At 41.3% G+C, this 22,963-nt stretch overlaps 1 protein-coding gene across 1 annotated transcript; it reads right to left on the bottom strand.

Moving 5' to 3' along the window:
- Nucleotides 1–20,399: 20,399 nt before the first annotated feature.
- LOC142165833 (uncharacterized) lies at nt 20,400–21,698 on the bottom strand. Its single transcript, XM_075224210.1, has 2 exons — nt 21,085–21,698; nt 20,400–20,984 (listed from the first exon to the last, which is right to left on the bottom strand). The coding sequence occupies exons 1-2, from the start codon at nt 21,580–21,582 to the stop codon at nt 20,400–20,402; spliced, it is 1,083 nt and encodes a 360-aa protein (XP_075080311.1). The 5' UTR covers nt 21,583–21,698.
- Nucleotides 21,699–22,963: the final 1,265 nt, after the last annotated feature.

The following is a 22,963-nucleotide window of genomic DNA, read 5'->3' as shown; positions in this document are numbered from 1 at the left end:
CAGGGCAATATCACAAAATCCCGCGGTAAAGGAGCTTCTGCATCCACGAGGGAAGAGACGCCAACAACAGTGAAAAACTCCTTGAGACTTGGCTAACTAACACGCTAACTGGCATCCTCAACAAGCCCGCCTAAGAGACAACCAGAGAAAACGCAAGGACTTGCATTACACCGACAACAGTCGAGTAACATGGTCCTTCTCCCCAGTAATAGGTATTAATCACACCGTTAATAATGTAGGTGATGACACCTGCATAGCCATTTTGAAAAAGATGGAGGAAATGGAAAATGAGAATAAAGTGCTTCGAGACCAAATGAGAGAACACCAAGAAAGAGTTGACAAAATACCAGGTGCCCTGAAACTCTTGCCAAAAAGAGATGCTAGTCGATTTGTTGAGAAACCATACAGTAATGAAGCCGCCCCGCATGCCATATCAAAGACTTTCAAAATGCTGCCCTCTAAAAATATATGGCTGCACGACCGATTCCGAAGATCACGTGACTTATTATGTCCTGCTGTAAAAGGTAATGACCTCACCAAGGAACAAGTGTCCTCCATCTTGCTGAAAAAGTTCGGAGAGACTCTCACCGGAGGAGCATTGACTTGGTATTCACAACTGCTCGCACGTTCCATCGAAACATTTGAAGAGATGGCCACTAAGTTCGTAGCGGCCCATGATAGGGCCAAGAAGGCAGAGGTAAGAGTGAACGATATATTCGCCATCAAACAGTCGCCCGGAGAGGGATTGAGGGACTTCCTCACTCGATTCAACCGAGTAAGAATGACTTTACCAAATGTATCGAAAGGAATGGCCGTAGCAGCTTTGCAAAACGGGCTGAGAAGAAATGGTTCAAGGGTGACCAGAAAGTTATTAAGCCGGCTTATCAAATATCCTCCAACCACTTGGGATGAGATACATAACGCCTATTTTGTCGAGGTACGCGCAGACAAGGACGACCTAAATGGGCCAACCCATCGATTGACCTTGATGTAGGCCGAGTCCAGGAGGGATCAAAGAAACGATGTCAGGAAAGATCTTGCAACTCTACGACCTAACCGAGAACGGTATCAGCCTTACATCAAAAGTTCCATCATACCCCCCTTACGCCGTGAAGAGGATCCACCTAGACCTAGGACAGGGACTCACCGAAATGAGAGAGGTATGCCCCATTTGCTATCCGCTCATAATTTTTATGTGTCTCCATCAGAAATAGTGTACGACTTGGAGAAGCTCGGATCAAAATTAAAGTGGCCAAAAACGATGAGGTCAGATTCAAGCACCAGAAAGTCAGACGCCCTCTATGAATTCTACTAAGAGCGAGGTCACAAAAATGAGGACTGCATCGCCCTAAGGTAGGATGTCGTGAACATGTTTCGCCAAGGACACCTCAAAGAATTGCTGAGCAATCGAGGGAGGAATAACTTTGCCGACACGAGCAACACCAAGGACCGACGATATCACCCTCACCAACCTATACCATTCAAATGATCATGGGGGGCGGCGATGATTCTTCAATAAATAATGTGAATTTTACCACAACCCACAAGCTCAAACGATCAATCACTCACGAACGATATGACGAACTCGAAGCAAGTATCAGCTTCGACAAGTCAGATACCCACGGTTTGGTTTTCCCTTATTATGATGCCCTTGTTATTACTTTACGCATATTAGATACATATGCGAGATGTATTATGGTAGATGATGGGAGCGGAGTGTGCATTATCCATCCTCGAGTACTTGAACAAATGAAACTCGAGGATAGGATAGTGCCGCAGTGCATCACACTAATAAGTTTTAACAATGCAATTGAACAAACTTCTAGAGAAATCACACTCCCCGTCCTGGTCGACGGCGTCACCCTGAAAAACCACATTTCACATCATGGACCAGGTTGCGGCGTAGAACTCCATAATAGGCCGACCCTGGATACATGCCATGAAAGCCATCCCCTCTAGTTTGTACCAGGTTATCAAATTCCCAATCCCATGGGGAATATTCAGGATACGATGAGAACAACGCACATCTTGAGAATGCTAACGCATCACCTTGGACTGTACGACCACCCAACAAATGAAGGATAAAGCAAAAGAGGCATAGCAATTAACAAGGCCAAGGTCGAGTAGCAATGAAAAAAAATGTCATCGGAGATCCCGAAACAGTAGAAGCCGCGGAATCAACCATCGAAGACCTCGACCTTGTTCAACTTGATGACAACGACCACAGCAAGAAAGCCTACATCGGGTGCAAGCTTCAAGAACCAGGTAAATTCCGACAATTCTTAACTGCTAACGCGGATTTATTTGTTTTTAGCCATGCAGATATGCCAGGTATCCCAAAGTAATCGCTACACACAAGTTGAACGTTGAACCATTCCACCCCGGTGAGGCAGGTTAGGCGAAAGTTCAATTCCTCAATAAACAATGCACTGCACGAGGAGGTCGAAAATTTATTGGAGAATGGCTTCATTAGGGAGTCAAAATACCCCCAATGGGTTGCCAACATGCTCATGGTAAAAAAGAAAAATGGGAGGTGGAGAATGTGCATAGACTTTATAGATTTAAATAAAGCATGTCCCAAAGATTCATTCCCATTACCTCATATCGACCAGCTCATTAATGCATCGGCCGGGCATGAACTGCTAAGCTTCTTAGATGCCTACTAAGGCTACAATCAGATCCTCATGGAAGAGGATAACCAGGAGAAAACCATTTTCATCACCCATCAAGGAACGTACTGCTACAGAGTTATGCCTTTCGGATTGAAAAATGCAGGGGCGTCATACCAAAGGTTAGTGACCAAAATGTTCAAGGATCAACTCGGAAAAACTATGAAAGTCTGCATAGACGATAGGTTGGTTAAGTCCAAAAAGAGAGAAGATCACATCGGCTACTTAAAAGAAGTTTTCGATATACTTGGGTGACACATAATGAAATTAAACCCCGAAAAATGTGCATTCGGCGTGAGCTCAGGAAAATTCTTGGGTTTCCTAGTATCACAACGAGGTATCGAGGTTAACCCCGACCAGATCAAAGCCATAGAAGGAATACCAGAGCATTTAACCACCAAAACATAGGTTCAGAGGCTGACTGGCCGCGTCGCCGCCCTGTCGCAATTTATTTCGTGATCATCCGATAGATGCCACGAGTTTTTCGGCATACTCAAAAAGGACAACGGCCTATAGTGGACCTCAGAGTGAGCCCAAGCCCCGAAAGAGTTTAAAGTTTACTTGTCATCACCACCGCTGATGTCCAAACCAGAACCTGGGGAATGCCTCATCGTCTACCTCGCTGTATCCAAAGTAGCGGGGAGTGCAGTCCTGGTCCGAGAACATAAAGGTATGCAATCTCCCATCTACCACATTAGTAAAACTTTAATCATCGCCGAGACGAGGTATCCCCCCCTAGAAAAATTGGCCCTAGCCTTGGTCGTAACTTCACGAAAGCTTAGACCCTACTTCCAATGCCATCCCAACTCGGTAGTCACAACCTTCCCCTTGAGAAGTATTGTCACAACCCAAACCGAAAGGTCGTGACGGGTGCCCGAGTCCTACCTGTCAAGCAACCTTAAGCATGCGTCTAAGCTATAAACCTGATTAACATTTGCTGAATTACGAGAATAAAATACATGAAGGAAACCTGTCCAAAAGACATATATACATATACGTGCGGATTACAATGGAAGAGCCGACAAGGCCACGATAGACAACTATATACCCAAAATTGAAGGCCGGCAAGGCCACATACTATCCAACTGTACATAACTGTCTACAAATCTCTAATAGAAATGTAACTGTACAAAGACGGGACTGAGCCACATCATACCCATATATATATATACAAACATATCGTACCAAAATCAAAAGTGGCTCCGGATCAAATGGAGAACGCCAACTTTTGTTGATCAAGGATCCTAAGAAGGGGGACCATCAACTTGCCTACCTACACCTGTGGGAATGAAACGCAGGCCCTGTGAAATATGGCGTCAGTACGAAAAATGTACTAAGTATGTAAGGCATGAAAATCAGTACGTAAAAGACATAGATGAGACATGGAATAAAGAAATCCATATGTAATCTGAATAACTTGTAAACTCTGAAACATTTATAATGTCATGCACGTGCATATAAATGTTGTGTCATGCATAGGTATATGTGTACATAACATCATCAAGTCACTGAGGACATCCCATCATATTGTCTCGTCCACTGTGGGCAACATCATCAACATATACTAACTGATCAGGTGGTGGTGCGTATATAACGTCGTAACCTTTTTCTCATATCCCATATACATGTATATACATACATATACGTATATAACGCCATCTGGTCATGGGTCAATGTACTTGTATAAATGAATGAAATTCATGAAAAATATGTAATAATCTCAATATTCCTTTTGGATAAACTTTTTCAATTGCTTATTAGTTTGAGACCCATGAACATAATATATAATAATATGTCACATGGGGAATTAAGAATACAGAGACCCCTAGTATTTCTATGAACAGAGTCGTTTATAAAAACTGTGTATTTGCTCATTTTTTTAATATAATTGGACTATGCCAAAAAGAAAGAAGGGGCAGCCTTAACATACCTGGAGTAGAGAAAACTCCGTATAATACTCTTGGAGAATATTGCACGTATTCCTTTAGAACCGCAAAATTATACGTTGCTACAATTCTAACAAATTCTTGTTGGAATTGTGTTGTTACAATAATTTTTCGTTCGAAGCCTTGTGGAGTAAGTAACTTTTGTTCTTCGAGTATTCTGAACTTAGGAAAGTGATTTAGAAATGAGAATGGACATTTTGATGCTTTGTCCAAAAGAAAAATGGTCAAGACTCGTGGTTAAGTCTTTACCAAGTAAATCCTAATTGTTGTTAGTTAGCCACCTAGGCATAGAATGACTAAGAGTCATTCTTAGTCTTGTGGCTTTGTGCCACGTTTTTTGGAGGTGTAATTTTTTAATTTTTATCCACTTATTAGTTAATTAGGTAATGTTCCGTTATCCGGTAATTAACCAATTACTCGCATAATTTAAAAATTGCCTCAAATTACTTAAAATTCTACTTATTTTTAAATAATTTATATATACTTTATACATTATACTACCATGGTCATATGGTACCTTGCATGGTACTAGTTCATAATTATCGGGTATTATTGCTCGACCCGTATTTTATCCCAAATTGGCCATTTTCAACGAAACTCATTTTCTTTAATTCGTGTACCCTTTATCCCTCATGACACTTACTTATCTCTTGTTATAAATAGCATAAATACGTTAACTTCAAGATAATCTCACCCCCGAGTCTACGTCAATTAACTGAAGACGAAACTTTTAACGTACGAAAACGCAAGATGTAACATCATTCCCCTCTTAGAAACATTCGTCCTCGAATTTTCAACTCCCCGGGATCTATATAACTTTGGCAGGGTCACCTTTGTAGCAACGCTACTACCCACTCTTCCTATAGAAACTCAATAATTTAACGCCACATAAGACCACAATCATCAATAACGACAATGGCCTCACACGACCAATGACAATGACCAACACCAGAATTCATACACGTACCTTATGGTTGTGATGTCCCAGCCGGACCCTTCTCTGGAGGAGGAAATAAGTAAGGATATCTAGACTTCATGTCTTTCTCGGCCTCCTAAGTCATTTCTTCCACATTGTTGTTTCTCCAAAGTACTGTCATGGAGGCTACCTCCTTATTCCGTAGCTTGCGGATTTGTCAGTCTAGGATGGCAACCGGAATTTCCTCATATGACAAGTCCTCTGTAATCTCTACATCATTCGTGGGCACCACTCGGGTAGGATCGCTAATGCACTTCCGTAACATAGATACATGAAAAATCGGATGGACAAACTCTAATTTCGAGGGTAATTCTAACTCATAAGCTACTTGGCCCACTCTCCGAATGATCCTGTAAGTCCCAATATACTGTGGGCTAAGTTTACCTTTCTTGCCAAACCTCATCACACCATTCATAGGTGACCCCTTTAAGAATACCCAATCATTAACCCTGAACTCTAAATCTCGTCGCCGCACGTCAGAATATGACTTCTGACAAATCTGAGCTGTCAACAGTCGATCCCGGATAAGCTTTACTTTTTCTATGGCTTGCTGAACCAAGTCTGGCCCATGTAACCCAGATTCTCCAACATCAAACCACCCTATGGGAGATTTGCAGTTGCGCCCATACAAAGACTCATATGGAGTCATCTGGATACTGGAGTGGTAACTGTTATTATATGCAAACTTGATAAGAGATAGATGTCCATCCCAACTTCTCTTAAAATCCAATACACATGCTCGTAACATATCCTCGAGCATCTGATTGTGCACTCGGCTTGTCCATCAGTCTGTGGATGAAAAGTTGTGCTAAGATTCACCTGAGTTCCTAGACCTCTTTGAAATGACCTCCAAAAATGTGCTTTAAACTGGGCCCCATGGTCAGATATAATAGATACGGGTACTCCTTGTAGTCGCACTATCTCTTTAATATATAACTTTGCATAATCTTCTGCCGTATATATAGATCTGACCAGTAGGAAATGAGCTAATTTAGTGAGCCTAACGAATATTACCCATATGGAATCGAACTTACGATGAGAACGAGGTAAACTCGTGACAAAGTCCATGTTTATCGCCTCCCATTTCCATGTCGGGATCTCTATAGTCTACATTAGTCCTCCAGGCTTCTGGTGCTCCATCTTCACCTGCTGGCAACTAGGGCACTAAGTGACAAACTCAGCAATGTTCTTTTTCATATCGTTCCACCAGTACACCATCCTTAATGTCATGATACATCTTCGTCGACCCAGGGTGAATGGAGTACCACGAATAATGTGCCTCTGACATAATCCTGTCTCATAGCCCTGCTACATCTGGAACACACAAACGACCCATGTATCTAAGAACCCCATCTCCCTTGAGTTCTAACAATGACTTCTTCTGCTGCAGAACTCACTCTCTCAACTTGACCAACTCCGGGTCGTCGTACTGCCTCTCCTTTACTTCAACTATGAGAGATGATCTTGCAGTATTTTGGAGTACAACTCCACCATTGCTAGAGTCTACTAACCGAACCCCCAAACAAGCTAGTTGATGAATTTTTCCAGTTAATTGCTTTCTTCTGGCCTCCACACATGCTAAGATACCCATAGATCGATGACTTAAGGCGTCTGCGACATCATTATCTTTCCTTGGATGGTAGAGAATGTTAACATCGTAATCTTTCAATAACTCAAGTCATCGCCTCTGCCACAAATTCAACTTTTTTTGCTTGAAGATATATTGCAGGCTTTTATGATCTGTGAATGCATTAACATGAACACCATATAAATAATACTGCCATATCTTAAGTGCATGGACAACCGCAGCTAACTCAAGGTTGCGGGTCGGATAATTCCGCTCATGCTTCCTTAACTTCCTTGAAGCATAGGCAATTACTTTCCCATGTTGCATAAGGACACAACCCAATCCAATGCCTGAAGCGTCACAATGGATAACATAACAATCGGTCCCTTCTGGGAGCGTTAGAATCGGTGCTGAAGTTAATCTATCCTTCAATGCCTGAAAACTCCGTTCACAAGCATCAGTCCATTGAAACTTTGCTCCCTTCTGAGTCAACTTTGTCAGAGGTGCTGAAAGGGAAGAAAATCTCTCTACAAATCTCCGGTAATAACCTGCCAAACTGAGAAAGCTACGAACCTCCATAGGTGTTGTGGGTCTAGGCCAAGTCTTTACTGCCTCAATCTTTTGTGTATCCACCCGTATGCCTTCACCGGAAATGATATGCCCAAGGAAAGCTACAGAGTTTAACCAGAATTCGCATTTAGAGAATTTTGCATACAACTTCTCTTTTTGTAAAGTTCTGAGCACAGTACGCAAATGATCTGCATGTTCGACCTCTGAACAAGAATACACCAATATATCGTCGATAAATACAATTACAAACAGATCTAAAAAGGGCCTGAACACACGGTTCATCAAATCCATAAATACTGCTGGGGCATTGGTCAAACCGAACGACATAACATGAAACTCAAAGTGCCCGTATCTGGTCCTGAATGCTGTCTTTGGAATATCTTCCTCCTTAACCCTTACCTGATGGTACCCAGACCTCGAGTCTATCTTTGAAAAACACTTGGCACCTTACAACTGATCAAATAAATCATCAATTCTCGGGAGCGGGTACTTATTCTTGATCGTCACCTTATTCAACTGTCTATAACCAATACACATCTGTAAGGAACCATTTTTATTTCTCACAAACAACACAGGTGCTCCCCATGGTGACGTACTAGGTCTGATAAAATCTTTTTCAAGAAAGTCCCTTAGTTGTTCCTTTAACTCTTTCAGCTCTGCGAGGGCCATTCTATAGGGGGGAATAGATATTGGATGAGTATCTGGTAGTAGGTCAAAGGTAAACTCAATTTCTCGCTCTGGCAGAAGACCCGGAAGCTCATCAGGAAAAACATCGGGAAACTTATTGACCACCGGGATAGACTGAATGGTTGGTGACTGTTAATATCCAATTTTTCCCTCACATATTTTTAATACATATATATACTTTCAAAATAGTATATATGCAGTTATAAGCATGCATAAGTATTTTTATAATTATTCTAACGTTTTAAAAGCTCCAAATCAATTTATTTCTCCTCTTTTTATTATATAAATATCTAGTAATTATCCTTCAAATTACTTTTATGATGATTTAACCATCCAAATTTATTATTTATGCCAACATAGTGTTTAAATATTTTTTGTGCATTTTTCATAACTATATTTACATTTTAAAGCTAAATTGCACATATTTGCAATAAATAGCCCTTACTAATGTATAATTATATTATTTATGCATAAAATAATCTTTTATATTTTTAAAATAATAAATAACTATTTCAAATCATTTTAGTACCCAAAGATATTTTTTATACTCATGTATAATTTTTATAAATTATTTATTTTTTAAAAGTGTCTATTTAAAATCTGGTCTTATTTTATTTCAATTTTGGCCTTAATTTTGACCAATACCCAGCTCAATTTCAACATAAACCTACTCCAGGCCCAATACTCATCCGCCTGACCCAATACCTGGCCAAATCCTGGCCGTTGATCATTTTGATCAACGGTCCAGATTCATCTTTTCCTAAATTAAACTAAACGACCCCTCCCAAACCCTTTCATTTCTCACCACACAGCCGCCCTGTAATCCCTTTTGTCTCTCAAATCTAACCCTAATCAGACCTCGCCGTCACTCATCTATGGCTATCTACGGTGGTTTCTCACCACCCCGGGCCTCTAATGGCCTCTCTTGTACTGGTATCACCATCTCCAGGGTCCCCAAGGGACCAGGGTTAGTTTGCTTGCATCTATGGTCCTTTCTCGCCTGTTTCAGGCTGTTCCGGTGTGATTCCGAGCAAGAGCTTTCTATATTTCCTTAGATCTATAGGTTTTTGAGCTTGTTTCTTCACCTCTATGTTGTTCTTCTCGAAACCCTAATTTTTTCTAAACTTCTTAGCTTTGTACAGATTTGAGATGTTTGGACCTATTTCATATGATTTTTACAAATAACCTTCTAATTTTTACAAGGGTTTCCGAAAATTTCTTTTTCAAAAATGTTTGATAGTTTTGAGTGTTTGATCTTCTGCTTCTTATGTGTCTTGACTGATTTCGTAAGGTTTGCTTTAATCTTAACTCGTTTATACTAAAAGCCCTAATTTTTTTTGACATTCTTTGTTTGGTTTCTAAGTACTTGTGTACTGACTTTGTTCTTGCCTTGGTTCTTGTGATCTTTCTTTATCCATTTAGATGTCTCGTGATTTTCTTATCCTAATATGCCTCTACTAAGTTTCTTAGTTCAATTTTCCTACTAATTCTATATGTTTATGTTCATTCTGACTATTCATGTTAAGACTATATTTTTCTCCTTAAATCAGTGTCGTTTTCTTGATTTACCAATTTGTTTCGTTAAAGTTATGTGTCGAATCCTGACTATTCATTTTTTGCCTTATTTTGTCTACAAGACTTGCTGACTCTTTATGTGATTTTCTCTTTGATTGAACCCTTGACTATTCTGAAGTTCTTATTTCCTGGTTTGATTTGGACTCTTTTCCTTAACAAAACCTTTGATTCTTATTTCTCTACTCGGTTTGATTGAAATCCTTGCCTTAATTAGTTTTTCCCTTGCCTTATTTGTTATTTGCTGATTCTTATTGATTGTTTCCTTAATTGAAACTTCTGTTCATTTACCCCTAATTACCTACTTTATACCCAAACCTTACTTGATTCTTTTCCTTAAATATCTATCATGCTTTTTACCGTTGATTTGATTATCCCTTGATTAAGGGGGAGACCTACTGATTTTACGTATGTGACTGATTCTGTGAATTTCCCTAATTGCTACATAATTGATCCCTTGCCTTATTTTGTTTAATTCTTGATTACTATATAAACTCCCTCTTATTTTAACTTCAGACACGAACAATAGTTCAAAAACTATCACTTTACACTCTAAAAGGATCTCTCTTTGCTCTCTTCTCTCTTTGCTACTTGTGATCTCTGTTATTCTAGCCGACTGCAAGCCAAGGCTTGGAATTGCACAATAACTTACTCACATCTTGTATTTTCTTTCTTTAACTAGGTATGCTTCTGATTAATTTATAAGAATAAACCTATGTGTTTATTTACTGTCTTAGTTCATATGGCCTGAGTCCATTCTTGCCTCTGTTTACTGCTTACTCAGCATGCCCAACACTGCCTCTTCAAACCTGTGATTTGCATGTTTCGATTTTACTTGCTTGTTTGCCATCTTGTTTAACATGTCTACATATGTAATTAGCATGTTTGACTGACTATTGTTTATCTAAAATCTGCTTTTATGTAACTAGCATGCCTACACTTGTTAACACTTGCCTAGCATGTCCCTTTAAATCCTTGTTTGTTCTACCTTATTCCTGCTAAGCTATTCTCTCCAGAGTGGCTTTAACATGTTTCTGTTGTGATCCTTTGCTGCATGACCTGGTTCTATCTAATCTACTACTTCTATAGAACCCCCTTTAAACTCTATGTATTATGTTGTTTGTATGATCTATTAAGGTGCACTCTCTATGTTCCCAATCCCTCTTCCCTTGTATGAAAGTTGTTTGCCAAAGTGCTCCTAAAGTTGGTTTGTTCTATGACTTATGTTCTGACTGCAAATTGCTTCTTTACACTTTCCTCAAGCCGTTTTATCCCTAATGGCTTTCAGAAATTCTTTTCAATCTTAAGACCTTTCTTTTAAACTCTTTCAAACCATTATTCACTTTCACTTACTCCTAGAATACTAGGTCCTGCCCCTCTGGTATGTGTACTTCTTAGAGACACTTGAGATCTCTTTGAACTCTGGCATATCAGGGCTGACATTTCCACACTGCACAATAATCAGTTGTTATTTGAGAAAGGTCTAGGTGTGAGCATTGCCCGGATCGTTGAGGTCCTCAGGGAACTCTGACATACCTAGACATGAAATTGGCTATAGAACTTTGGTATTTGAGATTAGTGGAGTCTTGGAAATCATTTGGGCCTACTTCAGGCTCCCTATAGATTAATTTTTGTTCTATCTATGTAATTTTTATTCAATTCATTGGTCTGTAATAATTATTGTAAACAAACAGTGGGGTGATTAGTGAAAAAATGAGGGTAGTTATATATTGTAAAATTGGGTAAATACCATATCTATAGGATCCATGTTGATTCAAATGTGTTTGTTAGATAACATGCCTATAGGATCTAAATCAGCTTTTGATAACTAGATACCATGCCTATAAGAGTTAAAATCAGTTTTAATAGAAATCATGCTTATTGGGGTTTCACTTTGATCAAATGAATGCTATTTGTTTCATCTTATGCTCAATTAGAAATCATGCCTATAGGACTTAAAACCAGTTTAGTTAGAAAAATAGCTTAATTCACGTGTGTTTATTCTGAATTGGTTTGATTAACTAATCTGTCCACTTCTTTAATAAATTTCAACGCTGTCTTAAATAATATTGCTAGAAAGCATGCCTATAGGATCCAAACTGCCGTCTAAAACTGTTTGCTGTTTAGTTACATTCTTAATCAATAATAGATATCATGCTCCAAGGACATCACTGTTGTACGCCTAGGCAAGTTTGTAGGGCGATTAAAATTCTGCAAACTATAAAACTACACCTTGTTATTTACTGCTCATATTCAACAGGTTTAAAAGAATCAATAGACAAGTAGGATTCAGTTCTTTGACACTTTGGTCCTAATTCAATACTGCATAATCTCTACTCACCGAGATATCATGTTCTAAGGTTTTCTCTTAAATACTTGAAACTGTTGTTTGAGACGTGTACTTACTTGTTATGTTTGTGGAGGTAAATGTGAGACTTTAATTGTTCCCTCTCTAAATGCAGTCCTAATTGTATTTGATTGACGCCTAGACTTTTATCCTTTAAAAACCTTAGGATGATCTAGAACTACCTAAATTAGAGGTCCTAAATACCTCCAGGGCCACGAGGAAGGGATGGGTAGTGCACGCATAGGATATATTTCAAGGTTGCTAGAACGCTTTAGGCTATGACCAAGGGAGGGAATTGGGTAGTAAGGAATATGATAACTACGCGCTAATGTCACGTGTCGCCCCTCGTTGAGGAGTGTTTACCGGGCATTGTGTGGGTATGATCCTATAGGCTAACAAACCTAGGGCCCCTCTTTCCCAACTTCCGGTGTTTAAATAAATTTACTTTTCTTTACAAATGTGCAAATTGTTCCAACCCTTTTCCTTACTTTTATTACTTGAATCATACAAAAACATGTCTTTGCTTGCAAGTATGTGTTATAACTGTTTATGTGTTAAAATGACTAATTCACATAGTTTAAGTTCGACCAGGACCCACCATTGTGGACCGCGAGGGGTGCCTAACACCTTCCCCTCAAGGTTATTTCGAGCCCTTACCCTAATCTCTGGTAATGCAAACTAGTTACATGAGTTAATCACTCTAAGGTGCCCTAACGCACCATAATCCGTTAGGTGGAGACTCTTCAAATACCTAATTCCCAAAAGGAAACGAGTTATTTCCCCCATGAATGTCGAAACCCGAACTTCCCCATCAAAAAGTGAAACAAGGGGGTGTGACAGTGACTCTACTTCCATATCGTGAACCCGAACTAAGTGATAAATACAGCCCTTACTGATCATCTTCCTTGCCTTGAGATAGGAAATAAATCTACCTCTCAGTGACGCCATATTACCTTTCCACTCCAAAACAGGCTCCCCTGGAAATTGAAATCGGACTATCTTTGCTCTACAATCAACGTTGGCATGACAAGAAGCCAATCAATCCATACCTATTATAACATCAAATTCTATCATATCTAACTCTATTAGGTCTGCTATGGTAGATCAACCATGAACTACTATTATACAACCCCTATATACTCGCTTAACTATCACTGAGTCCCCAACAGGTGTAGACACCTCAAAAAGTTTAACCAATTCAGGTTTTATTTCAAACTTACTAGCAACCAACAGAGTAACGTATGATAAGGTGGAACCTGGGTCAATTAGTGAATATACATCATATGAGGAGACTGATAATATACCTGTAACAAGATCAGGCAATGACTCTTGATCCTGTTGTACTGCCAATGCATAAATGCGGTTTTGACGACTGCTCAAACTAGATGCTCCGCCTCTGCCTCTACCACGGCCCATAGGTGCTTGTGGACCATAAGGGGAACGTACTGATGATGACGAACCAGCTACAGATCCTGCTAGCTGAGCTATGCTTGCATTACCTCTAATCGGACAATCCCTCATAACGTGGACCAGATAACCACAAGTATAACAAACTCCTAATCCCATACGGCACTGCCCGATATGCTGCTTACCACATTGAGCACATCGTGGCAAGGGCAGCCTCATCTGACTTGACTCAACCCTATACTGAGAACCTGAGGCCTTGGAATTCTGACCAGGACCTGAATATATGGAATGATCAAATCTCCTACTGCCAAACTGAGGGGGTGTGCTAGCCAATGGTTGGGCTGGATATCTCGGGTACTGTTGTCTTTGACCACCTCAAAACTCAATAGAAGGACCTGAAGACCTTGCTCTCTTATTCTGGGCCCTATCATGCTCACGATCAGCCCTCTGTTTCTGCTTACGCTTCTCTACACCCTGAGCATATGCCTGAATACGAGAAATATCCATGTTCAGCTGAAGTGAGACCGACATACAATCGTTAAGCAAGTGCAGCTCTAATCTCATCACGAACTGGTGAACACGATCCTCCATCTTAGATACAATAGTGGTAGCATACCTAGCCAATGAATGAAACTGAAGACTGTACTCCCGAACACTCATGTTACCTTGTCGAAGGGTCAAAAACCAATCAACTCTGGCTCGTCTAAGCTCTGGTGGCAGATAATGATGAAGAAAAGCTTCGGTAAACTCCTGCCATACTGCTGGAGGGGCATCCTCACCTCTAGACAATTCCCAAGACTCGTGCCAATTAACTGCAACATCTCGGAGTCTATACGAAGCTAACTCAACTAACTTAGTCATAGTGGCCTTTATTACCCTTAATGTCCTCTGCATCCTATCAATAAATACCTGAGGGTCCTCATTTGGATCTGCCCCAGTAAATACCAGAGGGTCTAAATTAATGAAGTCACGAACCCTCACACTGACGGGCCTATTTGCATGACCAATACCTACTTTCTGACGTCGAGCCTGTGCGACTACTAATCGAGTTAATAGCTTAATAGTATCTCTCATCTCTTGACCCGGTGCATCTGGCTGAGAAGTTGGATGTACAGGGGCAGGCATTGGAGATGGTGCCCCTCGGAACTCTTCTGGAAAGGGCGGGGTATGTGAAGTCTGAAATGGAATCTCACTATGAGACTCTCCCCGAGCCCTGTGGCGCTCGACTAGTAGTCTCACCAGCCACGGACTTTCCTTTCTATACGGTTGTAGTCTTTGGAGGCATCGCTAAAAATATAACATATCGTTAGGAACATGAATTCTTATATCGCATTATCTAAGATAAGAAAAAATGATAACATCCTATATGTCTTGTAGCCTCTTGTCTATAAGTGTGGTGCACAACACACCCATAAACAAGACTCTACTAGAATGGTCTGTAGACAACCCTAGGACAGAACTGCTCTGATACCACTTTTGTCACGACCCAAACCGAAGGACCATGACGGGTGCCCGAGTCCTACCTGTCGAACACCCCTAAGCATGCGTCTAAGCTATAAACCGGGTTAACATCTGCTGAATTATGAGAATAACATACATGAAGGAAACCTGTCCAAAAGACATATATACGTATATGTGCGGATTATAGTGGGCAAGCCGACAAGGCTGCGATAGGCAACTATATACCCAAACTGGAAGCCGACAAGACCACATACTATCCAACTGTACATAACTGTCTATAGACCTCTAATAGAAATATAACTGTACAAAGGTGGGACTGAGCCACATCATACCCATATATATATATATATATATATATACAAACATATCGTACCAAAATCAAAAGCAACTCTGGATCAAGTGGAGCACGCCAACTTTCGCTGATTAAGGATCCTAAGAAGGGGGACCGTCAGCTTGCCTACCTGCACCTACGGGCATGAAACGTAGTCCCCGTGAAATAGGGCGTCAATACGAAAAATGTACTGAGTTTGTAAGGCATGAAAATCAGTACGTAAAAGACATAAATGAGACATGGAATAAAGAAATCCATCTTTAAATTTGAATAACTGTGTAAATTCTGTAACGTTTATAATGCCATGCACATGCATATAAATGTCGTGTCATGCATATGTATGAGTGTACATAATATCATCAAGCCACTGAGGGCATCCCATCATATCGTTTCGGCCACTGTGGGCAACATCATTAACATATACTAGCTGATCAGGTGGTGGTGCGTATATAACGCCGTAACCTTTTTCTCATATCCCATATACATATATATACATACATATAAATGCGCGTATATAACACCATCTGGTAATGGGTCAATGTACTTGTATAAATGAATGAAATGCATGAAAAATATGTAATAATCTTAATATTCCTTCCGGATAAACTTTTTCAATTGCATATTATTCTAAGACCCATGAACAGAAGATATAATAATATGTCACATGGGGAATCAAGAACGCAGAGACCCCTAGTATTTATATGAACAGAGTCATTTATAAAAACTGTGTATTTGCTCATTTATTCTGTATAATTGGACCATGCCAAAAAGAAAGAAGGAGTAGCCTTAACATACCTGGAGTAGGAAAAACTTCGTATAATACTCTTGGAGAAGATTGCACGTATTCCTTTAGAACCGCAAAATTTTACGTTGCTACGATTCTAACAAATTCTTGTTGGAATTGTGATGTTGCAATAATTTTTCGTTGGAAGCCTTGTGGAGTAAGTAGCTTTTGTTCTTCAAGTATTTTGAACTTAGGAAAGTGATATAGAAATGAGAATGGACATTCTGATGCTTTGTCCAAAAGAAAAATGGTCCAAACTTTTAAGTCTTTACCCAGTAAATCCTAATTGCTCTTAGTTAGCCACCTAGGCATAGAATGACTAAGAGTCATTCTTAGTCTTGTGGCTTTGGGCCACATTTTGGGGTGCAATTTATTAATTTTTATCCATTTATTAGTAAATTGGGTAATGTTCCGTTACCCGGTAATTAACCAATTACCCGCATAATTTAAAAATTATCTCAAATTACTTAAAATTTTACTTATTTTTAATATACTTTATATATTATACTACAGTTATGGTACTAGTTCATAATTATCGGGTATTATCGCTCGACCCGTATTTTATCCCAAATTGGTCACTTTCAACGAAACTCGTTTTTCTTAATTCGTGTACCCTTTATCCCTCATGACACTTAATTATCGCTTGTTATAAATAGCATAAATACGTTAACCTCAAGATAATCTCACCCCCGAGTCTACGTCAATTAACTGAAGATGAAAATTTTAACGTACGAAAACGCGAGATGTAACAAGCATTTTGCATAAGCCAGAGCTATTGGGCAGATTAGCTAAATGGGCCATAAAATTAAGAGAGCATGATATCACATATCAACCACGAACGGTGATATTCAAGAGTCATCACCGACTTCAGCGCAAAAATAATGCACAAAGTCAAAATAGAAGCCGCCCATGCTTCTCTACAAATACAAGATCTATGGATTTTGTACACCGACGACGCTTCTAATGCGTCGGGGTCCGGGCTGGGGCTTGTACTCGAAGTCCCCACGGGTGAAGTGATTCACCAGTCCATAAGATGCCCGGACATGACTAACAATGAGGCCGAGTATGAGGTCGTGATTGCAGGATTAAGGCTAGCACTCAAGTACAGAGCGAGGTGACTCGTACTACACTGCGACTCTTAACTCGTCGTCAACCAAGTCATAGGGACTTTCCAGATCAAAGAACAAAGGTTGCAAAAATATCAGGCCTAGATCTGCAAACTACTGTCCGAGTTTGACGAGTGTCAGCTTGACCAAATTCCTCGAGCACAAAACATCGAAGCAGACGGCCTCACCAAATTATCAACATCTACTAAAAACATAACCGGAGAAAGGAACGTGATTACCCTCCTCCACTCATTGATAGATCAAATCGAGGTAAGGACTATAAATCTAACTTGGGACTGATGCAACCGTATTGTTATATGCTTGCAGGATGGCATACTCCCAGATGATAAAAAAGAAGCCAAGAAGCTTCGGATGCAAGCGGCCAGGTACAACATCATTCATAATGACCTACACAAGAGGATGTATGGCGGCCCCCTTGCGAAATGCTTAGGCCCAAATCAGACGCGGGGCGTCCTTGAAGAAGTCCATGAAAGGCCACTATGGAGATCATTCCAGCAATCGAACTCTGGTCAGATGTCTCACACAGGCAGGTTATTACTGGCCCACTATAAAAAAAGAGGTTGCAGACTTCGTGAAAAAATTCAAAAATGCCAAAAATATGCCCTAGTGATCCACCAAGCAGGCGAGCACCTCTACTCGGTCACTTCCCCTTCGCCGTTCATCAAGTGGGGAATGGACATCGTCGGTCCCCTCCCTGCGGGGCGAGGTAACGTACAATTTCTTTTGGTTTTAACTGACTATTTTTCTAAATGGGTAGAAGCAGGAGTATTCGCCCAGATACGCGAACAGGAAGTGATCGCCTTTGTATGGAAAAATATTGTGTGCCGCTTCAGCCTCCCCAAAGAGATCAGTTGCGATAACGGACCCCAATTCACAGGAAAAAAGGTCGCCAATTTTTTTGAGAAATGGCATATCAAGAGAATACTCTCAACACCGTATCACCATGCGGGAAACGGACAAGTAGAATCCTCCAATAAATCAATACTGAACATCATGAAGAAAAAGCTTGAGGACGTCAAGGGACTATGTCCAAAGTTATTACCATAAGTGCTTTGGGCCTACCGAACTACGCCAAAGACGAGCACAAGAGAGACACCCTATTCATTAGTCTATGGGACTGATGTGGTAATACCAGTCAAAGTTGGATAGCTCAATCTAAGATATTCCCATTAGAGTGGGCCGATAAACGATGAAAATAGAAGGCAAAAGCTCGATGAAGCCGAAGAACGGAGAGATATAGCCTACATAAGGATGATCACCCAAAAAAAATAGGTGGAACGCTATTATAACAAAAAGGCCAAGATCAGACCACTCAAAGTCGGGGACTACGTGCTCAAAGTCAAAACATAAATAAGGAAAGACCCGCAGGAAGGCAAATTGGGAACAAATTGGGACGGCCCATACAAAATCGCGGCAATAGAAAACAAGGGGTCATTCCAACTAGAAATAATGGAAGGAAAACTACTACCAAACAACTTGAACGTCGCCCACCTCAAGTACTTCAATGTTCTCCAAGGCATACTCTTTTTTACCTCACTTGAGTTTTGTCCTAATTGGGTTTTCTCAAGAAGGTTTTTAGCGAGGCGACAAGAGGGACACTTCAAGCTGAAGTACGGATGGAAGAAGGCAATGGACGATCAGTTCATTGCCCAACCTCTCAACACTTCTCTAGGTTGCCCAATGAAGGGACTAGATAGACTGGGGCTAGAATGCCAGCCCGGAAAAAATGTAAATTTCTCCAAGTGTATGAACGAAACACAATTGCATGAAATTCGCCCATATTTTCGTCAGAGCAACATTTCCCAATCCATAATCGGCCCCCGGCCTTAACAAAATAAAAGTTACTTTCGACCCTGCTCGAATTAACTAAGTACGGGTTATATTCGACCTCGTTCGAATCAACACCCACTCGGCCCGCGACCGCAATCAAGCAAAAGTTACATTCGACCTTGCTCTAATTAACTAAGTATAGGTTATACTCGACCTGGCTCGAATTAATTCACAATCAATCTCTCTCGAAATAACTCACATTCGAACTCGCTCGAATTAATTCACATTCGACCTCGCTCGAATTAATTCACATTCGGCCTCGCTCGAATTAGCTCACATTCGACCTCGCTCGAATTAACTCACATTCGACCTCGCTTGAATTAATTCACATTCGACCTCACTCGAATCAATTCAGATTTGACCACGCTCAAATCAACTCACATTTGACCCCACTAGAATCAACTCACATTCGACCTCGCTCGAATTAATTCACATTCGGCCTTGTTTCGAACTGACTAAATAAAAGTTACAATTGACCTTGTTCGAATTGACTAAGTACAAATTATATTCGACCACGTTCGAATTAACACCTACTGGCCCCCGATCATGACCAAAATCAAATTCTGTTTCGACCTTGTTCGACACAAACAAACTAAGTTTTTGCGATTGAAGGGACCAAACGACAAAACAAAAGGAAGAAGCATACAAGCCTGAACTGAAAGAAAAGAATCAGATACGAACAACGAAAATGACATTTCATACTTCACAAATATATTTTTTAAAAGGATAGAGCAAATGCCCGCAAAAATATGTACAAAAGTTACAAGCAAAAAGAAAGAAAAACAACTACTCGCTACTTAACCCAACAACGCCATCTCCACCCGTCTCTCCACCATCGTCGTTGCTGTAGGAATACTTATCCTCGTACCAGGAGTCCTATTCAATCCCATCCACGTCTTCCTCACCATCACCGACTTGTGTTGTAGCGGGATCATAGACACAAGTGATTCGAGCTTTACACGCCTTAGTGCGGGCATCCTCGAAGTTGGCCTCAGGTTCTTTGCCCGCCGTCATCAAATCTCTAAATATATCCAGCTGGGCCTCTGCGTGAATCCACTTCTGATACAAATCCCATGGAACATTCGGGAAAGCAGAAGTACGAGAGGAGGATGGCTGAGCCAACAACTAGGACTTCTCGGCCTCAAGGGCGATGACTCGTTCATTAAGGACCGAAGCTTCCTTCTCTAACTCCCCTATACGCTCATCGAGTTGCTCCTCTCTGAACCTCGCCGTCTCCAAGTCACTCACCCGCTCTATATGAAGAACGCGGATTACGGCCTCTAATGCCTCCACTTGCCTCAAAGTCGCCAACCGATCCGATTCTGACTTCTCCAAGTCCACTGTCCTCCCGGCGAGCTCACCACCCAAAGCATCCACCTTAAATAGACTTTTTTCAAGCTCTGCTCGCAACGAGATCACTTGGGCTTGGAGATCGACACATTGGGCCTCGACCCCTTTGATCACCTTGAGCTCTTCCTCTTTCTCTCTCAGTGCTCCCTCGAGGACACTACACTTGCCGATGACTTTCACCAACTCGTCATATTTTTCCTTCAGCTCGTCTTGGAGAGCTTGGAAGTTACCACTCCCACCAAATTGCATGCAAATCTCTCGGTGTTTACTACGGTACTCGTGGTAATTTCGTTCCATCTTCTTGAAAATGGCCTTACGCCTCTCCTTCCGACGAGCAGTCTCGATCTCCAAGATAATGGTCTAAGAAAAAAGAGGAGAAAAAGACCAAAGTTAAACAAAAGAACAAAAACAGAGCACAAGGCATGGAAACTACGGAAACTAGAAAGGTCAGAAAACTTACTCTAAGGGTAAGGTCGGCTATACCCATTGATAGGGCGACACCGTCCAAGGTCTCGAGGGTCCTGCCCTCCACATCAGAGAAAATAGGACCCAAGGAGGGAACTACGCCCTCTGTGTTCAACAATAGGTCCCGATCCATGGGAACCACGATGGTCCGCGAGGACCCTTCCAACCTGACTTCAAAGCAAGTAAACCCCTCGCTTAATATCCGAACCTCATTAGGATCGAGATTGGAGCCCGTCTCACAACCATCCTCAGCAAGCCCCTTACCTCTTTCACCAGTAGACGAGATGGGAACATCAGCTGGTTGCGAGGAGGATGGCTCATCTCGCCGCATAGTACCTAGAACCTCCGCAGACGGTCCACCAGCTCCAATGTCAGCATCAGGAAGGGGCACATTCTCTATGACTTCTGCTGACGGCAGGACTTCAGACAAAAGACTTGCACTATCTTCAGGCAAGACGGCAACTGGCTTGCAATCATTCCTTGTAGAGTCCATGGCTCAGACAATTCCATCGCCGACATCCACAAACCTCCTTTTACGAGGGATCAAATCCTCCTTACTCGATGATGACTCGTCTATAAAATGAAGTAGGGGAGAGGCCAGAGTCTCTGGTGCTAAAGCCGTTGTTGGTCGAGCCGATCTAGCCAAAACTGGAGGCTAAACAGAAGTGGATAGCTGGGCATGCTTGGCCACATTCACACTAGGGGCGGACCCCATCGTAGCATCGTCCCCCTATGAAAGCTAGGGGAGAAGAGGTGCATCAGTTGACGGATGGTCACTTCGACCCCAGCTAACTCCGCATATTTCGAGATTATGTAGATGAGTTTGTAGTGTAGGGAGAAAGTTGGGCCATGTAGACTCGGTAATAGCGGCAAAACTCCTTGGCCAAGGGGAGGATATGGAAAGAATAATCCACATGGAAGGGGTACGCGTAGAAAGCACAGTACCCGGGGTGGTGTATTTTTATTACGTCTCGCCCTACGGGAACTAGGTCTACATGAGCGGGAATTTTGAATTTATCCCTAAACTCAGCAAGGGCTACCTCTTTCATCAACGACTCCAAAATCTCAGGGTCGTCCTCAGGCATCTTTGAGAAGTCAAATCTAGCCTTCTCACTACAAAAAATTATTTCCTCCACCGTAAGGAAGCTATCATCCTCAGCAACAGTGGCAACCCCATCGTCATAGGGAGGCATGCGCACTGCCAAGGAAACAGGGTCAGGTACCCCCCAGAATTTGAAGACACATTAACCACTTTGTTTATAAGTAAAGAAGGTGTAAACACAGAATAATCAAGAGTAGGAAGAGCCACCAGAGTCGGTGATAGCAAAACACGAAAGTGAAATCAAAATGGCAAGGATTCTGAGTGAAGAAGGAAGAAGAAGGTATGGAAATCCAATGTTTAGGTTGCAAAGAATAAGGCAAAGGATTTTGTATCCCTATTTATAAGAGTTCAGGCATCAATATCGAGAAAGCAAACCGTCATTTCCTAGCTCAGGAACCAAAATGGCAGAGGCACAGGAAACAGCGCAAGGTATTGGGAAAACGCATAATAATGACGCATAATGACTGTCATGCCCCCTTTTTCCCATCTTCGCGGAGGGAGGCCCGGGTTTCGACATTCATGGGGGTGCAATGACTCATTTCCTTTTAGGAATTGGGTATTTGAAGAGTCGCCACCTAACGGATTATGGTGCGTTAGGGTACCTAGAGCAATTAACTCTTGGGTTGGTTTGCATTACCAGATATTAGGGTAAGGGCTCGAAATAACCTCGAGGGGAAGGTGTTAGGCACCCCTCTTGGTCCATAACTGTGGGTCCCATCCGAACTTATATTTACAAATTAGTTCATATAAACAATTAAGTTGTAAAGCTCAT

Source organism: Nicotiana tabacum, chromosome 11, assembly GCF_000715075.1.
Source record: "Nicotiana tabacum cultivar K326 chromosome 11, ASM71507v2, whole genome shotgun sequence".
In the NCBI taxonomy this organism is placed as follows: domain Eukaryota; kingdom Viridiplantae; phylum Streptophyta; class Magnoliopsida; order Solanales; family Solanaceae; genus Nicotiana; species Nicotiana tabacum.
Note: the sequence above shows the minus strand (reverse complement) of the source record. Positions and strands in the feature narration are given on the sequence as shown.